Source organism: Kryptolebias marmoratus, linkage group LG8 (genome assembly GCF_001649575.2).
Source record: "Kryptolebias marmoratus isolate JLee-2015 linkage group LG8, ASM164957v2, whole genome shotgun sequence".
NCBI classification, from domain to species: domain Eukaryota; kingdom Metazoa; phylum Chordata; class Actinopteri; order Cyprinodontiformes; family Rivulidae; genus Kryptolebias; species Kryptolebias marmoratus.
Window position 1 is genome coordinate 18,472,513 of NC_051437.1, and position 19,095 is coordinate 18,491,607.

The following is a 19,095-nucleotide window of genomic DNA, read 5'->3' on the forward strand; positions in this document are numbered from 1 at the left end:
TTTAAATTAACCAAACAAGTTCAGTGTTGCTCCATCATTTTTTTGGGGATGCTTTAATTATTACGAACTGTGCAAAAGTTTTAAACTTTATTTCTTTTATATGTTATTGAAAGAACCAGGCTTGTTTTGTAATACTTTTAGTGATCTTGATTATTATTTCCACAAGCTTTCTGTTGAATTAAAAAAAAAAAAACCTCAGGAGTTTGAAGTTTGGCTTCTTTTTTTTGTTTAAAACTAATTTTCTGTCCAGTTCTTGTACCAGACAAAGACAGCATGTTGTGTAATTTGTGCAAAAGAAGAAATGTGAAGTCTAAAAATATATCTACAGCAGACGAAAAGCATCTGTAAGTCATGTCTTTAGGAAAAATGAAAGAGAAATACAAAAAAGGTATGGTAGTTGGGGTCGGGACCTCGCTTTGGGCTGTGAAACAAGTGAAGGGTCTTGAAACCATCATCAAAAATAAAATTAAATTAAAAGAAGAATTGTTCTATGATATGAAAACAGTCATAAACTGATATAAAATACAATAATAGTTTGTGCCATAATAATGTTTGTACACTTAAATCAGAGGTAGATGAGGCTGCAAGTTTCTGCTGCTGCCATTTTGTGGGACAGAAGTCTAAAAGTTTGGGAACCACTGCTAAAGACAGCAAGGACAATGTAAAAATAAACATTTTCTCCAATTTTTGTGTATTTTAAAATCTTTAAAAGCTGTGTTAAACTTGTTCAATCAGACCCATCTTTGAGCTGATTTATATCTATCCCACTAACATGACCCGTTTGTGTCTCCAACGCTGGTTTAGTTCTTGAGTTTAGGAGCCTTTTATGCCTGAATAAAACACAAACAAAACAAACAAATAATAATAATTCTTCTAAAATTCCCATGGCTCCTGTAAAATATGATCTCTTGTGTGGCAAAAAAAAAGAAATTACTTGTTTTAAATGTACAATGCCTTACACCAATGCTACATTTTTTTTAGTTAATTCCTGTTTGAACTTTACTATTTTCAAATACAAAAATATGCTTATGTGCCATCTGTCATTCAAGTTCTGGTTTATTGTTTATTAACAGTTTTAAATGCAATTTGTCAATTCAGTACTTTTAAACATCTTTAGTTTCATCTCAGCTTTTCACTTTCTTGAAAACTTGTTCTGTAACATTTTAGAAAAACAGAATTTCAGAGAAAGCACACATTCAGGACAGGAAGGAGACAGCAGCTCTCTTATTATAAACAGGAAACGGAGGAGAAAGCACCTCCTCTGTTCGCTCATGTGCTCCAGCTGAGTCTACTTCCTGACGGGGACCCTCTTGTTGATGATGTGCTCCATGTCGGCGCGTTCAGACGTGTCCAGTTTGATGTCGTACTTGGCCAGGATCTTCATGATGGGCCTGATCTTCAGCCACCACTGTGCCTTTGGGATCCGGTGCCTGCAGTAAAAACAGACGAGGGGGGTTATTGTTGCAGCTGATGCTGTAGTTGGTGCAGTCGGGGAACATCTTACTCAAAGTCTGTGTCTGCCTTCAGGTCCACCAGAGGCTGGAAGGTGAGCGACCTCTTCTTCATGCCCAGGACACAGGCGGAGTCCGGCGTGTTTGCAAAGATACGACCTGAGTGACCAGCAAACAGTTAATCTGTTGTGTAATTCTTATCTACTGTACTAACAGAACACAATGCTGCAAAGTAGATTATGTGGGAGTACAAAGCAACATACAGTCGAGTCACAACTGGGTACAAATGCCTTAAAATTAGACTAACAGTGTGCCTGCTGTTGGCTTTATGTGCTTACCTGCCAGAACATTACAACCACCAGCTAATAGTTAAGAAAATCACTCTGACCTGCCAAAACACAAGACATCTGAAGGCGAACTGTGTTATCTGACCCCAAGATGGCAGCACACCCTTTCTTATCCTGTGAGTTATGAGCTGGAACCACTATGGATTATTTTTCCACCACATTCCACAGATTCTTGACCTTAAGGACATTATTTTAGAAGCCTGAACACAGGCCTCTTTGTCATGTTCTGCAAGCTATTTTCTGAGTAATTTCTAGGATCAAAGTCACTTGGACATTTGATCATGTTTTCCTGCTTTCAGCTCACTGACTACGCAGTGGTTAAACAATGGTTCACATTGTTTAAACCTGCTTCCTTAAAACAAGAAAAAAAGCCTGTTTTTACCAGTTCTTAATTCTGTTGTTCATCAGCGAATGAAGAGTTTGGTTTTAGGTGCACATACCGTGCCTGTGACACTCCTTGAGCTTCTCAGTCAACCACAGAATAGACTTGGCGCCCATCTTTGTCCCAAAGTTTCTGTCGAAGGGTGTTGGCGTGCCACCCTGCAGTCAGATGACGACAATTACAATGCAGTATTTAAAAAAAAAAACAGGAAAATAAATAAATAAAGTGTGCCGCTTGTATTCTAGATGCTTCTTTCTCACTTGTTGCATGTGTCCGAGGACGTTCTTACGGCAGTCGAAGACTCCTCTGCCTTCCTCGGAGTACAGGTTGAAGATGAAGTCAGTGCTGTAGTTAGAACTGCAGTTTTCATTCCTTTTTGGAGACGGAGGAAAGGAACATTATTCAAACGTGTTTTTCTGCTGTTCTACGAAAGGAAAAAAAAACTTCAGAGAACATGTGACTTCATGTGAGTTACAGTTATTTTTGTAGTTTTGATTTGAAGTGCAGGAGCCATGAATAATGGGATTTTTATTTTTAACCAGTGATGGTAAAACTTAAACCAGGGGAGCAAAATTCAGTTCATAATTTGATCTGGTAAACAGGTTAAACTAAATCAGTACTTTCAGCTAAAATTGTCTACTCTAAATGAAAATGGACACAGACATGTGTCTTCTAAAAACAGAATGAGTGAAAAGCTTTAATTTATAAGTCAAAAGGTAAAATAAATTCACTAACATATTTGAAACCCTAATTAAAACATGAGCATGAGCCACAACGTGCGTGTGTGTCAGTGCTTTGGAGAAGTCCAGAAAAATGCTGTTTTGAGCTTTAATATTCCTGCTGTTTCTGCTGCAACTGTCTTGTTTTCTTCACCTGAGCAAAACCCACCTGAGAACCAAGCCTCTCTTCACCGTCGTCTTCATCTTCTCTAGGAGATGCTGTACGTTCATCTGCACTCCAAATTTCAGGGAACACAAAAAAAACAAACAACAGGATTGCTCATGCTGCAGAATCTTTCACATATCAAAACTGGAGAAAATGCAAGAGATAATCCAGCACACTGGCCCTTTTTTCTTATTCAAAACTAATCTATGGTGCACATCTTTCTCTGATGATAGTTTCAGGAATGCTGAGGACTGTTTGGCTTTTCTTTTATGTCTTTTAAACTGATGTATGTTGTGATCTAAACCTGAAAGGCTCTAATCCCACCTCCAGATCCCTGATGGTGAACTTGTCCTCAAAGATGTAAGCAGCATCGGCCCCGGCAGCCAGACCGGCCATGGTGGCCAAGTAGCCGCAGTATCCTCCCATCGTCTCGACAATGAAGACGCGGCGCTTCGTCCCGGCTGCAGACTGCTTGATTCTGTCGCAGGTCTGCAGAGAAACAAAAGAAAACGTGTTAAACTGTTTACTTTTCATTGCATTAGAGTGTTTTGTCCTACTTGACCACTGACGGAGGTGATCGTGTTGAGAGCAGTGTCAGCGCCGATGCTGAAGTCGGAGCCGGGAACATTGTTGGAGACGGTGGCAGGGATGACCACCATGGGAATGCACATCTCCTCGTAATTCTCTCTGGCCTGAACCAGCTCCAGACCTCCAACGTAGGCCTGCAGCAGGACAGGAGAGGAAGGTTAGTGTGTTGATTTGCTTCCTGCTTAACTTACTGTTACACCACAGAGCCAGAGAGACAGAGCAACCAACCTTTACAAGACAGCTGATGTTTTGTTTTTTGTTGTGTTTTTCTTTACCTCAAATCCTCCAATGATCACCAAAGCGTGGATGTTGAACTTGGCTAAGTTCTGGCTGACTTCATCTAACAGTTTTCCTGGAAGAGTTCTTAAAGGAAACATAGACTTACATTTAGCTCGGTAGATATGTTGCCAAATATTTGAAAATTAAACACTTTTTTCACCTCTTGGTTCCCAACATTGAACCTCCTTTTCCAATCCAGCCGCTCACTGTGTTCCAGTTGATGGGTTCAATCTGTTAAGATTCATTTGTCATTACTACAACCTCAGAGTTTTTGTTTAGTTTAGTAAATTAAAGCATTTGAGGACTATTTGGGAAGACAATGACAGCTACAGGAATGCACAGAAGTTTGTGAGGTCAGTGAAAGTGACCAATGATGTGGCTGAGAGAGGTGTGAAAATGATGACTGACTTTGCGACTCAGATCACAACTGACCCAGAGCGGAGAAGCTGCGTACTAGAAGTTGTGGAGTACCACAGGAACAAATTTGACAGTTTCAAGAAAGCCACATTGAACAAGTGACAATACACGTATTAGTGACAGTTTCTTACACAATATTTGTATCATATGAATGTCATTCTTTCCAAGCATCAATAATATGTATGTGCATCAAAATTAGTTCAAATTTACACAGGTCTTTATGTGTTTTATACCCTATGCAAGAAAAATTTATTAGCTATCATTTGGTACCACTTTCAATGCTATAGCATCAATCTCTGGGAAGCTACAATGAAAACAAGGACATACTTTTGCAGTGTTTTTGAAAAACGCCAACAATAAAACTACATGGCTCTTGAGGCAGGCATAGCTGAGGTCCAAGATCAAAGTAACTGGTATATTTAGTTAATTTAGACCTTGGAGAATGGGAATAATATCAGTTTGAATAAGTTTAATGAAACAGTTATTTTTTGAACAGGCCCAAATGTTTTGTTTTATGTCAGTTAAATATCACAAAATATTATTATTACAGACATGAATGTTTTAATATGAATTATATAAAGGCCGAGCATTCTTTGGAGGAATATATATCGCCCGCCCCCTGTCACACCACAGTTTTAAACAAAGATCAGCTTTTCTTGATGAATAAATCACAGAACTGCAGCCAGTTTGAGCAAACCTTGAAAATAAAGTCATGCACAATCCCATATGAGAGTCCCAGACCTTCATAAAAGTGGGCAGTGAGCGTACCTGTCCGTGAGCCAGACCATCAAACCCATCATGGACAGCAAACATGTTGTGACCCTGGATGATTCCCATCCTGACCGTCGCACGGACCGCAGCGTTCATACCGGCACAGGGAGCGCCGATGTTCATAACAGCCATGTTGATGTTGCTCTGTGGTTAAAGGAAACCACCGAAGGGTCAGATCATAGACATATTTCATATTTTCCTTCTGGATTATTATAACAGCTGTGGTCAGAGTCTGGCGACAAAGGGAGGGGATGCTCACCTTAACGTCAGGGGGATTTATGTGAGCCAGCAGCTTGTACGTGTTCCAGTTATTCTCAAAGCTCCTGCAAATCCAGTCAGTTTGAGTGAGGAACATTGTGAGAACAACAAGAGCAGCTGAAACATCTTTGTTCTAACTTAGATTATTACTGGGAGGTAATATTAAGAAACAACAGTTTTTCATGGCACCTTGAAAGGATCAAAGCTCTGAGCTGAGATTCAGGTTAATTAATCCACAAATCAGGGGTGGAAACTGAAAAAGTGTCGGCTTTTATAGTTAGATATGGATATTTATATTGGAGCACTATATGGTTGGTTGACCTCTGTTTTTAGTTGTATTATGATGATTTAAAAAACATCATACGTATAAGATGAAGCCAAACCTCTTAAAACTTTAAAAACCACTCATCAAGTCTTTAAATAAGTCCTGGAGCCAGTGCAGTGAGGTTAACACTGGTGTTTTGTGTTCATTTTTTGTTGTTGTTTTGGTTGAACAATGAGTAGCAGCATTTCATACCAGCTGTAAATGACAAAAAAACAACTGATCTATGTACATACACAAAAATACAAGCTCAAGTAGGAGATGAAATTACATTAAATCTGTTTCCCTTTTTATCCAGAAGCAGTTAAATACTTGAATAATATTGATTAAAATAAAAGGCAAAAAGGGTTGATGTCAACAAATAATGCCAAAGCAAGGTTTAAAGTCAAAATATTGGGCGCCGTGTAGAGCTCACAGTATGTGTTGGGGACGATGCTCAGCCACAGTCACGTCAATTTTCAGCTCAGTATCCTGAAAACTGGCTGAGTTGCGGCCATTTCTGTGTTTGCTAAGGTCGCTCAGCTGTGGCAGCCATCTTTAATGGGTTGACTTCAAAAGCTAAATAGCTGCAGGTGTACATCCAGAGGTTGTTTACTGAGAGCTTTATTCCAATACACCAACTAATTCATGACATATTTAATACTAACACAAACAGGACAGGATGCTTATATTACAAATCAGGGGGGCACTTCAGATGACGATACGTACTTTCCTCTGAGCTTGATGGCTTCGTCAAATTTACCCTGAGCCATGGCAGCAGTCACATCTTTGGTCTGTGAGAAGAAGAATGTGTGAGGAGCACTGAGGAAACCCCTTTTTGTAAAGACCACGAATAATGCAGCGCGCTCTGAATGGGGAACAGAATCTGACGCACCACTTGCACACACTCCATGAGCGGCAGCCGGACGGCCTGGTTCCCGGACAGGCTGACCACACAGGCGGGAGTCTCCGGAGTGGCCTCCAGCAGCGCCATCACCGCCTCCACGCCCATCCTGCTGCCCTGGATGACACAAACACTTGGCTCACCAGCTTTGCGCGAGAACAGGTGGAGCTGCGAGTTCTGCACATGCTGATAGTCACCAGGATCCTGTCGAAGGCCGAGGGTGTTCCTCCTCGTTGTACGTGCCCGAGAACGGTGGTGCGGGTATCAAAGCTGAGCCTGTCGGTGACCAGCTGAGGAACAAATTAAACCCCAGTTAATATTTAGCAACTTACCCAAGTAAAACTTATTCCAGAAGCAGAAGCTTGCCTTTTTGATCTGATCAGAGGTGATGGGTTTGCCGTCACTGGACATCGCACCCTCGGCTACAATAACCACATTCAGACGACAGCCTCTGGCTCTTTGCTGGAATATTTTTCAAAATGCAGTCAGCAAAAAGATGTGAGTGTGTGTTTATAGATCCCAATCAGAAGCTACGAGGAGAACGCATGAATGCCACCGTCTGCAAATAAACAAACTCACATCTGTCAGCCTCCTGCACAAGTGATCCTCCCAGCCTTCATCTGGGGGCATCTCGGGAATGAAAACCCAGTCAGCACCACAGGCCAGAGCCGTCACCAGGGCCAGGTACCTGCAGCAACGCAATGAAAACACACCGATAAACAAGCAGCAACTGAACTAAGTGAGCATTTGTGTTCATGGAAGTAGTGCCTCTGCTTCAACGCCATGTCAGCAACAATGGCTTACCATGGCAACAAGGTGTAACAAACAAACATAGCTTATTTAAAACATGCTAAATATCTCATCAACCATTGGACAGATTTAAATGAAACTCAAAAAGTAATCATTGGGTGTGCAACAGATTCATTTTTGGAGATGACTCAATTCAAATGGCTGCCACAACTAATTGACCTTAAATACAAAAAAAAAGACTATAATTCAGTCAGTTATACAGATGCTGAGCTAAAATCTGGTGTGGTACTAGCTTAGAGTCATCCCCAACACATGCTCTGTGCATGATCTATGTAACAGGTGATAGTTTATACTTTGTACAACACTTTGGTTGAATAGGTTATTTTTAAGAAGTGTTACAGAAATGAACAGATCAAGCACAAAGTACTGACCCACAGTGTCGGCCCATCACCTCCAGTATGAAAGTCCTCTGGTGGCTGCAAAATACAAAACCTCATCACTTCCAGATGTTGATAGTTTCTTTACAGCCACAGCAAACTGTTAGGATAAATATATACAGTAATTTTCTCACTATGTCCAAAGAAAACAAATACGAGAGCTTAACTGCCACACAGATGCTGCAACAATCTGATCTGACTTAGTTCGGAGAATGACCTCTGACCTCTGCGCAGTTGTAGTGATGGCGTCCAGCACCTCAATGATGCGGTGCAGGGCGGAGTCAGTGCCGATGGTCATGTCAGTGCCACAGAAATCATTATCGATGGAGCCGACCATGCCAACAATGTTCAAGTGGGACGATTTCTTGGCTTCCTCTTGTGTAATCTTACCTGCACAGAAAAGGAAACGTTATATGCTTTTTTATTAAAGGAACATTTGTATATAAACCTATAAAACTAGTCATGAATTGAGGAGGCTGAAAGCTTTCACAGATTTGTGCTTCTTGTTTCTTTACCGGCTCGGACCAGGTCAACCAACAGGCCGCTCCACTCAGTCCTGAACTCGTTGGCTCCGGTCAAACTGCCGTCACCTCCGATCACGCACAGGTTGGTGATCCCGAGGTTCACCAGGTTACAGGCCGCCTTAGTACGGCCCTCCCTGGTTCTGAAGTCCTTGCAGCGAGCGCTGCCGATGACAGTGCCTCCCTGTTACACGCAGAGAGGAGAACCTGTTTACTGACACACTGACATTTTCCGGCTCCGAAGAAAGACGTCTGGCGCAGATTTCAGCCATCAGTGTGTACAGCAACTCATTAGGAAGTCATAAATTCACTGCAAGTGATGTCACATCTTCCAAGGGCAGAGGCAACATATCACGTCCACTCATTGGCTCATTCATTCCAGGAGACTTTTTTTAGACACCAGAGATGAGAGAAATGTTAACCACGGACTTCACCATCCTTCAGTCATTTGGCTGAGTCGGCTGTCGTCAATCAGAATACGAGTATCGTGTTATAAGAACCTCTGATCCCTGTGAAAATCTCAAAGCTTCTGGAGGAGAAGTTCACGATTTAAAGGTCAGTTTGGATCATGAAAAAAAAGGAAAAGTACATCTCAGCAAGAATAAAACAGAGTTTATTCATGTCAGCCACACTGTTCATTCACTCAGTACAAGTGTACCTAAAAGTAACACTGATTAATGTACTTATTTAGAAGATGGACAAACCTTTTACACTACATTCCTACAAAAATAAAAGATTTTACGAGTGGGTCGATGACTGCATGGGTCCTTCTGGCTGGAAAACAAGCCCAAACCATCAGCCGTCCACCTCTGTGTTTTGTTTTTTACAAAGCACATCACAGCGCATCACGTTGATCTGGTCTCTCCGAAGCACATTGTCCCAGAAGTTCTGTGTTTTGTAACTCAGCTCGTGTTTCACTATTATCGAATGCCACCAAAAGGTGAAAGTGGGCAATCATGTTTTTGCCTGTGTCTGTGCGTCTGTTACCGACATATCACATAAACCACTGGACTAATTTGAATGAAATTTTCAGAAAACATTCATCGAACAGACATCTACAACTGGTTAACCAGTCCAACTCAAGATGGCTGCCACAGCTAAACAACATTAGCCAACACCAAAATGGCTGTAACTCAATCAATTCTACACACACTGAACTAAAAATTTAAAGTGAGTCATTCACATGACGTATTAAGTGACATCTTTCAATATCACAAGAGATGTCATTTAAAAAGTTTGACCAAAACAGTAATAACTTTTGTCAAATTTCATCATAAGATCAAATCAGTCTAAAACTCTGACGTGAAAGGCAGCGGGGGATATGCATTCCTTCAAGGAATGCTTGGTCTTTAATTAAAAAACTGTTTTGTACAGAATTATTTTAGGTTTAATTTGAAGATATCGAGGGCTGGATGGAGAGGACTTTAGAACCCTTTTTGGTCATCTTTTTACTTTGAATGGAGTAGTCTGGTTCTTTAAAGCAATGTTCCTTTTATTTTTTTTTTATGTTTGCTTGTTTGGTTTCCTCCTGATGCAAGTGTTTGGTGAGTCTGAGCGTGTTAAACTTACCAGCTGGAGCATCATGGACACACTCTCCCACGTGGCAGGACGAATGTTGTCACCTCCGTCCACCAGGCCCTGGTAGCCCTGCAGCACAGACACACATTTCTTTCACAGTGCACACCGTTCATCTGCTGCTGATCACGTCTCGCTTGTGATCAATACGATGAACTTGTGTGTGGTCATCTGCAGGCAGCCCAGTACCTCGTGAACAAAGTAGACCTTGGCTCCGGTGTAGAGCCCAACTCTGACCGTGGCCCTCACAGCAGCGTTCATACCTGAGAGTCACAAACATCTTCATTTACACACAATACGGCACTAATTTATCTTCTTCTGTCAGATATACAATCTCACACCTATGTTGACCTTCAAGCAGCATGGGCACAAGATCAGACAGAAATAGCCACATAGAAAAAAAGAACAGGAGTAGGGTTTAGGGGGGGGCTCCGAAGCCACGTGAGAGTTTATGTTGTGACAAGCGGGCTTTTGGCAGCTCTTGTTTCACCAGACAGCAGCTGTGGTCGGGTGGGTGTTTCTCTCCTCCATACCAGATACCAGAAAAAGGTCAGCGCCACTAAAATTAGCCCCAAAGAGGAAAAATTGGCGGGGGGAGATGCTCAAGAGCCACAAGACACACACCGACACAAAGGTTTGGAGTTGAATACTGGACAGGAATCTAACGAAACTGATGCTTCATGTTCAGCCTCGAGCAGAGTGGGTAAAAGCAAAACTTTACATTCATGTGAAACATCTTAAGTAACAAAACATAATGTTAATCTGCAATTTGTCTTTTGGATCTATGAAACATTAACATTTGAAAATTACACATCAAATGTTGAGGGTGCAGAGATTCCAATATATAGTCTTTTTGCAGCCAAACGTTTATCGTATACCAGCCAGTTTTCACTTGTTTTACTCTTAAATATATGAAGAAAAAGCACCTTTTGATCCTAATATGTTCAAACTTTAACACAGTTGAGTTCTATAATACAAACCTTTCCAGCTGGTTGGGATTCAGGGCTGTAGAAATGTGCAGTGCAGGAACTTTATCCTCCACTGGGACTCATTTAGTTTTTTTTTAATAAAACAGCAGCGCCTCATTCTCTGCTTACCTTGGGCGTCTCCTCCTGACGTCAGCACGGCGATGGACCGTCCGAGGCCCATCTTCGTCGGGTCCATGGTTGGATGGAGATCCTTGGACATGTTCAGGGGAGCCGGGTGTCCTTGATGTGAGGGAGGAGAAAGAACGGAGAGCTCTTTCTTCACTCTCTGCTTCTCGGGAGTGTCACGAGGGGAAAGCATAGGCTTTACGGACCAACTGCGCCTATTCTTGACCCCTCCAACACTCGCTGCTAAACTAAATATAACAGTAGCCGCCAGTGGACAGTTAAGACCCAGAGAAACACAAAGCACGCTGTAATAATGCATCAGGACACGGTTTGAATGTGGGAAAGAAGACATTCTCTTAGTTTATCCATTAAAACTGCACTGATGAGTGACTGCAGCTGGACAAACCCAAACGCAATTAATCAAGACATCACTAAAACAAACCATTTTCAGAAGCTGGTTAAAAAGACGAGCTGGGGAACACATCAAAACCTGCACAAAACTCCTGAAAAAGACCCGTGTCATACTATATTACATAGCCTGTACATACCTGTAACAAGACATTTAAATATTGATACTTTGAAGTCTGTATATCACTCTATTATATACTATTTAATTACTGCTTAAGCACTTCTGGCTTTGTACTTGTGCCACGTTAAACAATAATAAATCTAATCTTCAAAAACCAGGAAGACTGTGGAGGAAATGGGGCCAAGAATTACAAAGGTCTGAATTTATAAACATCTAAAGATCATCTTTAAATAGTGAACTGTATCTACAGACCTTTAGAAGTTATGAAGCCAAGAAATTTAATACCTCTCCTATTTCAGAAGATGTCCTTCAAGCGAAGATACTTTGTTCTAATACACCTTTAAGATTCTCAAACACTTTGGGAAAATGTTCTTTAAACTCATGACCCGTTTAAAGAACCCGGGTCTTTTTTCGAGAAGAACATGGGTTCTGCTCTCCCTCAAAAGTCAGCAATTATGTTCAAAAACCATTTCAGGTTTTACGGCACGTTCAAATGTTCTGCACTCAGGTACGAACTCCAGAGTTGATTTGTGGGAGGAAGCTTTAAGGGCCGATCAGGTGTCAGGTACTGAAATAAAGAGTAAGAAATCACAAGTAGCCCCACATAAAACAAATACATTTATTAATACTGAAGACACTGTACATTATTTAAACAGACAGCTTATTAAAAAGTAGAAACACTTTTCTAATATGGTTTATTCATTCTATAACTATAAAAAAACCTTTAGGAACTCAAAAACAAACACACAGACATAATGGGGGACAGTGTTGAGCATCAGATCCTGTAGTGCAGGTTATCTCTTGTGCATTGGAGAGTTGTGTGAAGCTGGAGGAAGATCCAAGCCAATTGGAACAAATCTCTGCAAAACAGAAAAGATAAAAAGGTTTATTTTAATGTGGCATGTTTTCGCAAGAACATGGATGATAGATGTTTTTGTTCAGTTGCATTTTAATCCAAGAAAGACTACATTACGTGTGCATTTTAAGTGTAAATTGATAGATTTGTACTCAATATACAAAAAACAGGAAATCATAATGATAAACTATTGAACGGTTCTGATTAAATTGCTTTTTAATCAGCTGAGCCATGTAGACGGACCCTAATCCATCAAAAATTATGACTGATTTTGAAGATTTGACAACAATAATTTGCCAAATAAATAGTGCATTAATTATTTTTATTCAAGATAAAAGTGAAGAAAAGCTGAAAAAGGTTTAAATCTGTTTGATTTCTTTTCTCTAAAATAAAATAAAAAAAGGTTTGAGACATGTAAGGCATGAAAACTAACTAATAAATCAGTACTTCTGCTTTATAGTAAAGACCTCTGGATCTGTAAGGATTTCATGATAAAAACACAAGCAGTAATACAGTCAGTACCGAGTCAAAGTTTTCTTCAGGATCACCCGACACGCATACCTTTGTGTTCTGCAGAAGTAACAGTAATAACCCTGCTCTGCGGTTCACATTTTAGTTTTATGAATCATTTTAACAGCAGATTAGGAAAAAACAAGGAGCAGCTGATTGTTCACCCAAATTACTCATTTATTCTTTTACCTCTTCTGAAAAGAGTGAAAGTTCAGTTAATTATAATAAAATTAAACAAATTGAACTAGCATTCCCTGAAGGAATGCTGCCTTGCACGCCGAAGTTTTAAACAAAGATTTTGTACGATCTGTCAGCGCTCGGTGAACGTGTTCGGAATGATGGCGGTCGTAAAGAGGCGATTACACGATCGCTCGCCAATGGTGACAGCAGACGGTCAGACTGGATTGGCCTAAGGTCGGGGCGTGTACTCACAGTGGACTCTTCAAAGTGCAAAAAGGAGGCGAGCGGGTTCCCGCAGCGAGGCCGAGGGGGGAGGAACCCGGGCGCAGCGGTGACGGACTTGGAGGTGTAGGTCGACACCTCATCGTCCAAACGCAGCTCCTCCAGGGGGGGGAAACGCTTGCGCAGCATCAACACAGCAGAACTCAGAGAGCTCGTTTTCTGGGTGGTGAGGTCTGTAACAGAAGAAGAAGAAGCTCAGAAACACAACAGGCCGTGGATTATCATGAGATGCGTCCACTGTCGACGGTACCTCTGCGCAGACGCAGAACAGAATGGCTGCTGTGATGAGCGGACTCAGACTCAGAAGATGTTTCATTTTGAGCTCCTGACAAGTTTCTCTGGTCGGTCGAAACTGGACCAAGCTGGTTCTGCTGAGCTGAGACTTTCGGATCAAAATATGGGGCTCTGATCAACTTTTTACTGGTTGAGAAGAAGATGACAGACTCTCTTGGCTGCGCTGGTAACGAAGTCTTCTGCTCCTCCTCCTCGTTGTCGTCTTCACTCTTGATTCTGCTCGATTCTACCGGTTCTTTACTGGATAAATTCTTCTGAAGAAGTGAAAAAAAGGGAAACAAAAACAAAACAGAGTGACCTCACAGTTCATTTTATAAATATCGAATGCTGAACATGAATCGTTGTTCGTCTTGAATGTCACGTCATACGGCTGAGGCTTGATCTGGGAACTGCTCCGTTTGTGTTCGGGGGTCTGTGTCTGACTCGGCTGTGCTCTGCTCATCTTCTGGATCGTCAAATAATCTCTGGACAACCTCCTGCTAACAGAACACCGGGAGATAAATTGTGACTCAACAGCACAATATATGTTATGTACAACGATGCCGTTTCTACACCTTCAAGTTTCTGGTTTACAAAGATAAGAGCAGTTTATTATCACTCTATTAAAAGCCTGTTTACACAAGATTTACAGTCTAACGTTCCTACAAGATTAACACCCTATTAAAGTATTTTGGAATTTCTACAATCCTGTTAATTGTTGACAGACAGATCATCAAATATATGACAATCAAGACATTAGCAGAATCCATTTTTGCAGGTTTATTTTGCACAGTAGATGAACTACTGTAGCCATATTTAAATTGAGTTTGCCATGAATCATTTTAAAGCATAAAATAATCTACTGACATCTGGAGCTTTTGCAGCATATGAACATGTTTAAGTGACAATCCTTGAGGTAATGCATGTCACCCACCATCTTCCATGCCCTAGTTTTAAATTAAGATCATCTTATGATGAGAAGGGACAGAGTTGCAGACATTTAGCTCAAACCTTATAAAAAGTATAGTTATAAATGAAACTATCGTTTCATGAGGGAATGCATATTGCCCGTTGCATTGCCTGATAAAGTTTTAAGATCTCATGCGATCTGTTAGCGCTCAGTGTGTGTTGTGAGTGACTCTCAGCTACTACCACACCAAATTTCAGTTCAATATCTATAAAACTGGCTGGTTAAAGTCATCTTTCTGTTATGAAGTTGGATCTTTAGACTGACTTCCATTCGGAGCCTTAAAAGGTCGTTTGAGGAACAACATTTTAGTTTTCAATGGCTTCATTTTACAGCAGCAGTGGTGTCGTTTCTCTCCTCCATTTTCACTTTAATCTCCCATCATTAATTATTCCTATTCTACACCAAAATGAAGCCGTTTTACAAGCTTCTTTTAAACTGTTTAGAGAAGTTTAGATGTGATATCAAAAGCAAAACTCCAAAAAAGGTTTAATTTGTTTCCCTTCCCAAATAAACCTTATTTCTGCAAGCCACAACTGCTACAAACGTTTTGCACACAAGCTCGACTCCGTCTCACCTCCTGACGCGACTGAAGGTTGGCTTTGCAGCTCCTGTGTCCAGGCGTGCCGTATGGCGTCTGGTACCATTTCTGAAAACGGAAGCAGCAGGACGACATTAGGCGGCGGCTGCACAAGACCCAAAGTGCCGAAAGGATGAAAGCGGATGTACAGACCACAGCAGACATGGGCTGATGTTTGGTGTTGCGAACTCTCTGGGGGGTCCATTTCATCAGCGGAGTCTCTTTGAGGGCCGCTGCTCAGGAGAAAGCAGCCAACATCACATCAGGGTAAAAAGAGGACAGACAGATAAGGCTGCCTTAGGTGCTTTAGGATAACAATCCTACATCTTACCCACTGAACCACCAGCTGCCTCTGCATTCCTTTTCTTTACAGGCACTCTTTGAGCCTAGCAAACATGTTAAAAAACTTCATCAGGAATGAATACAACAGGAATGAAGAGAAGCAGAAGTTGCATCAAAATTCAACGCTCTCATACGGTGTAGATTGAAGTTCCTCTTTTGGACGGACAGACTGAATCTCTGAACGCGGCACCCAGAGGCCCTCCTGCCTTCACGCCCTCGTTCTGAAGAATGCTCTGCAGAGCGGCGGAGTCTGGTGAGAACTGGACCAGCCTCACTGGTCCTGTAAGAGAGCACATTCAGCCGACATGAACAGGGTAAAGTCTCGGATGAAGAGCAGCCTCCATCTTGGCCACCTCACACGCTCAGAGCTAAGATGCCAATAAATGCAGTCCATTTACAAAACAAATGAATAAAACCACTGTACGCTGTTAAAGACATGTTTTTCAAACTGTCTTACATGTATTGCTTCCTAGAATGCAAAAACATTCTGACTTTGCTAAGCTTCAAAAATTGACAGCTTACCTTGACAACAAGTGTTTAATGATAGTAAATGATGTAAGAAGTTAGAAGAAAAGACTCATTAACGACTGAAAGGCAAAGCAAACTAACGCTACTGTTCTGTTTGCAGTGAAAGGGAAGCTAAAGTTAGTACTGATGATCTAAATTTATGATAAGATAAAGTAGGAAATGGGCAAAAAGACAAAGAAGCTACTGAGCAATAAGCAAAAGGCCTCTGGAAGTAATTTAAATCACAAAAACTATTAAAATACGTTTACTGAATTCTTATATTTAATTTAAAATTATGCATTGTACTCTCTGCTGCAACGCAGACCTGCTGTGGGTTCAGCTTTTCGTTGACTCTTCATGACTGACACTCGCTGAGGCTGCAGACAAGACGATACATAACAGATTCATTTAATTTCATTCTTTCTTTGTTCACTAAAGAACACAAAAAAATCAGACAGATTTCCAAATTAAATTAAAATAAAGTACAAAAACAAACAAACAAAAAAAAATATTCTAAAACTAAACCTTTCTAATAAAAACCAACTCACGAAGTTGTTGTAAGGTTTGGATTGTGGAGTTACTCCTTCGTTTCTGAGGACACGGAGCAAAGCTGCGTGGTCTGGCTGGAAGTTCTCCTCTTTGTCTGAAAATGAGCAATCCACACCAAAAACAAAACCCCACATTGTACAGGGGTTAAGATGAAAAAATAAGTCAGAGAAATTCATCAAAAGATTAAAAAAGGAAAAGCAACTAAAGATACAACTGATCAGATTCATCCACCTTCAGTGATAAATCTGACAGCATCAATATTAGACAGTTCAGGTATTGCAGCAATGAGAAACTAAAACATTAATAGATTAGCAAAGATTGTGTGGAAAGGCAACATATTTAAAGCCTTACCATTTAAAGCTTTTGAAGAACTGCCCGGTGTGGTCAATAAACCAGCATCTGATGACTTTGAGGGTTCTTTGAGACTGAGCAGGTTCAGGTTATTCAAAGCAGCTTCAGCACCAGAAACAGGCTGAGCAGAGCGTGCAGAACTACCTCCATTCTGCACCAATTTACCAGGAACTGAAGACAGGGCATTGTTGAAAGTGGCTGAAGTCTTCAGTGGGTTGGATGACCCCGACTGTCCCGACAGCTGAGATGCATTTTCAGTGGCTTTTCCTTGACACTTCCCCACACCTCTGGCTGAATTCCCTTTGCTGTTTAACACAACTTGAGGTTTACTTGGTTTTTCATTGCATGCGCTGGTTTCAGGTTGGTTAGCGTGAGTTTTTGAGTGCGGAGCAGTTAAAGGTTTGTGAATCTCAACTGCTCTTTTTGCGCGGTTGGACCGAGAGAGGTTGAACGGTACAGACCGAGTGGACTGCCTTTTCTTAGTTTTACCCTGCAGGAAAGTGATACAAAGCATAAGAATAACGTAACAAAATAAAATTATCTGAAATCTGCAAACTAGGACAGAGGCACATACAGCTAAAGGTTTCTCCTCCCACTTGATGTGGGACTGCTTGAATTCAGAGGAAGTCTGCAGACGAAGGGTCTTCGCGAGGACTGGAAGCCTGCTTATACCTGGCTGAAGAGGCGGTTTTTGAACACATTCTGCTGCTTTGTTGGAAAGGTGGGTTGAAGGGGTACGTTTCTTGTTTTGTTCATTGTTCATTCTGTGGAAAAACAATCAGATGTAAAATAGTAAGAGTGACGAAGTGTTTTTTCCTACTACTGTTCTAAGCTATACCTTGGACAAAGTAAAGACCATCTATATCAGGGGTAGGCAATCCTGCTCCTCGAGTGCCACTATGCTGCATGTTTTACTTGTTTCTCTGCTCCAAAAAACCTGATTTGAGTCAATAGGTGATTAACAGACTTCTGTAGAACATGAAGAGGTGATTAAACCACTGAATCAGGTGTCACCCCTCACATCAGTTGTGATGTGAGGGGTGCAAAAAACAACACTTTGAGGCTCAGTTTGAGCTTTCAGAACATCCAAACTGATTAGATAGAAATCCAACAGGAAACACATTTCAAAACACCCACAAACATGACATTTTGACTGACTTGCCTTTGAAAATTACTGCGGATCTTGTTCTGAGTTTGCTGTCGAAGGACTGAAGAAGAATCCATGTTGATGACTAGAGAGGAAGAAAAATAAGTTTACAGGAGGCCAGGGGTGTTTACATGAGCAGCGAATGGCACAAAACATGAAGTCTCGGCTGAACACAGGGTTAACAAAGCACGATGATAGACAAAAATATTCCGAACTACATGAGAGGAGGTAATAAACAGCACAAACCAAAAAAAAACAAGCAGAAAGGTTAGCTTTACTCTCAACAACAAAAGGCTGCATTATTGCACACGCTACACAACCGAAAGCTAACGTCACTTTTTCTGCAAACTTTAAGAGAACTACAACAGTCTAATTACTACTTTCTGAAAAGCCAGTCCCATATTTCACAGACAGTTAGTGCCTTACTGCAGTTTGTTTAGTTTTACCGGGCGTTTTGTGCAGATTTAAAGAGCCTTCGTATTGTTGCTTCTTACCCTGAAACAAGCCTGTGGACTTCCTGGTCTCTCAACAGTTTGTAAAAAGCTCGCTACGTCATTGGCCAAATAAGTGGCCAAATCAACCAATGAATGCGCAGGGGCACTTGCGTGCAGCCAATGAGCGACGGATTTTCACAAACAACTCCATGGTAACGACGCGAAAGTTGTTTTACCACGTGACAACGTGACCGTTTTTTTTTTGCCGCGACTTGGATATTTTTTCCAATGGGGGCATTTAAATATATAATATTCTATTCTATTCTATTCTATTTTAAATATACACTGTAAAACATAGATTGAAACATAAAGATTCCCAGTTTTGTCTTTTTATGTAATCTCTGTTGTCTTAAGTAAAAAATGCCACATAAATATTGTATTTTATGATATAAACCTAAAGGCCTTGAAGTTTTTTTTTAATATGACTCCTGGAGGGAATATTTCCTGTGTGCTGCCTGAAGGTTAGTAGCAACTTTCACAGTTTGCAACCTTTGGAGAACCTTTGGAGAACCTTAGGGGAGCGTTTTTTTGAAGTTCATACAATGTGTAACCTTAAGGGGACGTTCCC

At 41.0% G+C, this 19,095-nt stretch overlaps 2 protein-coding genes and 1 long non-coding RNA gene across 8 annotated transcripts; 1 reads left to right on the forward strand and 2 right to left on the reverse strand.

The window, feature by feature from the left end:
* Nucleotides 1-1,038: 1,038 nt before the first annotated feature.
* Nucleotides 1,039-11,154, reverse strand: LOC108244612 (ATP-dependent 6-phosphofructokinase, muscle type). The gene is made up of 22 exons (XM_017430969.3): nucleotides 10,964-11,154; nucleotides 10,056-10,129; nucleotides 9,861-9,938; nucleotides 8,286-8,475; nucleotides 7,995-8,160; nucleotides 7,765-7,809; nucleotides 7,163-7,271; nucleotides 6,950-7,045; nucleotides 6,781-6,873; nucleotides 6,575-6,700; nucleotides 6,409-6,473; nucleotides 5,380-5,443; nucleotides 5,118-5,264; nucleotides 4,093-4,163; nucleotides 3,929-4,016; nucleotides 3,635-3,787; nucleotides 3,390-3,554; nucleotides 3,069-3,130; nucleotides 2,441-2,552; nucleotides 2,239-2,338; nucleotides 1,505-1,610; nucleotides 1,039-1,430 (listed from the first exon to the last, which is right to left on the reverse strand). Exons 1-22 carry the CDS (start codon nucleotides 11,151-11,153, stop codon nucleotides 1,289-1,291), a joined length of 2,442 nt encoding a protein of 813 aa, XP_017286458.2. The 5' UTR covers nucleotide 11,154; the 3' UTR covers nucleotides 1,039-1,288.
* Nucleotides 10,264-11,098, forward strand: LOC119617273. Its single transcript, XR_005233493.1, has 2 exons — nucleotides 10,264-10,565; nucleotides 10,942-11,098. It is a non-coding gene; the product is annotated as an uncharacterized LOC119617273 (long non-coding RNA).
* A 940-nt stretch (nucleotides 11,155-12,094) lies between the features above and the next one.
* Nucleotides 12,095-18,576, reverse strand: LOC108244564 (trophinin associated protein). 6 transcript variants are annotated; one of them, XM_037977194.1, is made up of 14 exons: nucleotides 18,528-18,576; nucleotides 18,049-18,118; nucleotides 17,461-17,650; nucleotides 16,887-17,376; nucleotides 16,535-16,629; nucleotides 16,312-16,363; nucleotides 15,614-15,759; nucleotides 15,469-15,523; nucleotides 15,291-15,370; nucleotides 15,135-15,206; nucleotides 13,980-14,087; nucleotides 13,568-13,865; nucleotides 13,288-13,490; nucleotides 12,095-12,349 (listed from the first exon to the last, which is right to left on the reverse strand). In XM_037977194.1, exons 2-14 carry the CDS (start codon nucleotides 18,108-18,110, stop codon nucleotides 12,284-12,286), a joined length of 1,917 nt encoding a protein of 638 aa, XP_037833122.1. In that variant the 5' UTR covers nucleotides 18,111-18,118; nucleotides 18,528-18,576; the 3' UTR covers nucleotides 12,095-12,283. The 6 variants fall into 6 exon arrangements, with proteins under 6 accessions (XP_037833122.1, XP_037833121.1, XP_037833119.1 ...); XM_037977193.1 differs by having other exon boundaries at nucleotides 13,980-14,090; XM_037977191.1 differs by having other exon boundaries at nucleotides 15,135-15,370.
* Between the last annotated feature and the right edge of the window lie 519 nt (nucleotides 18,577-19,095).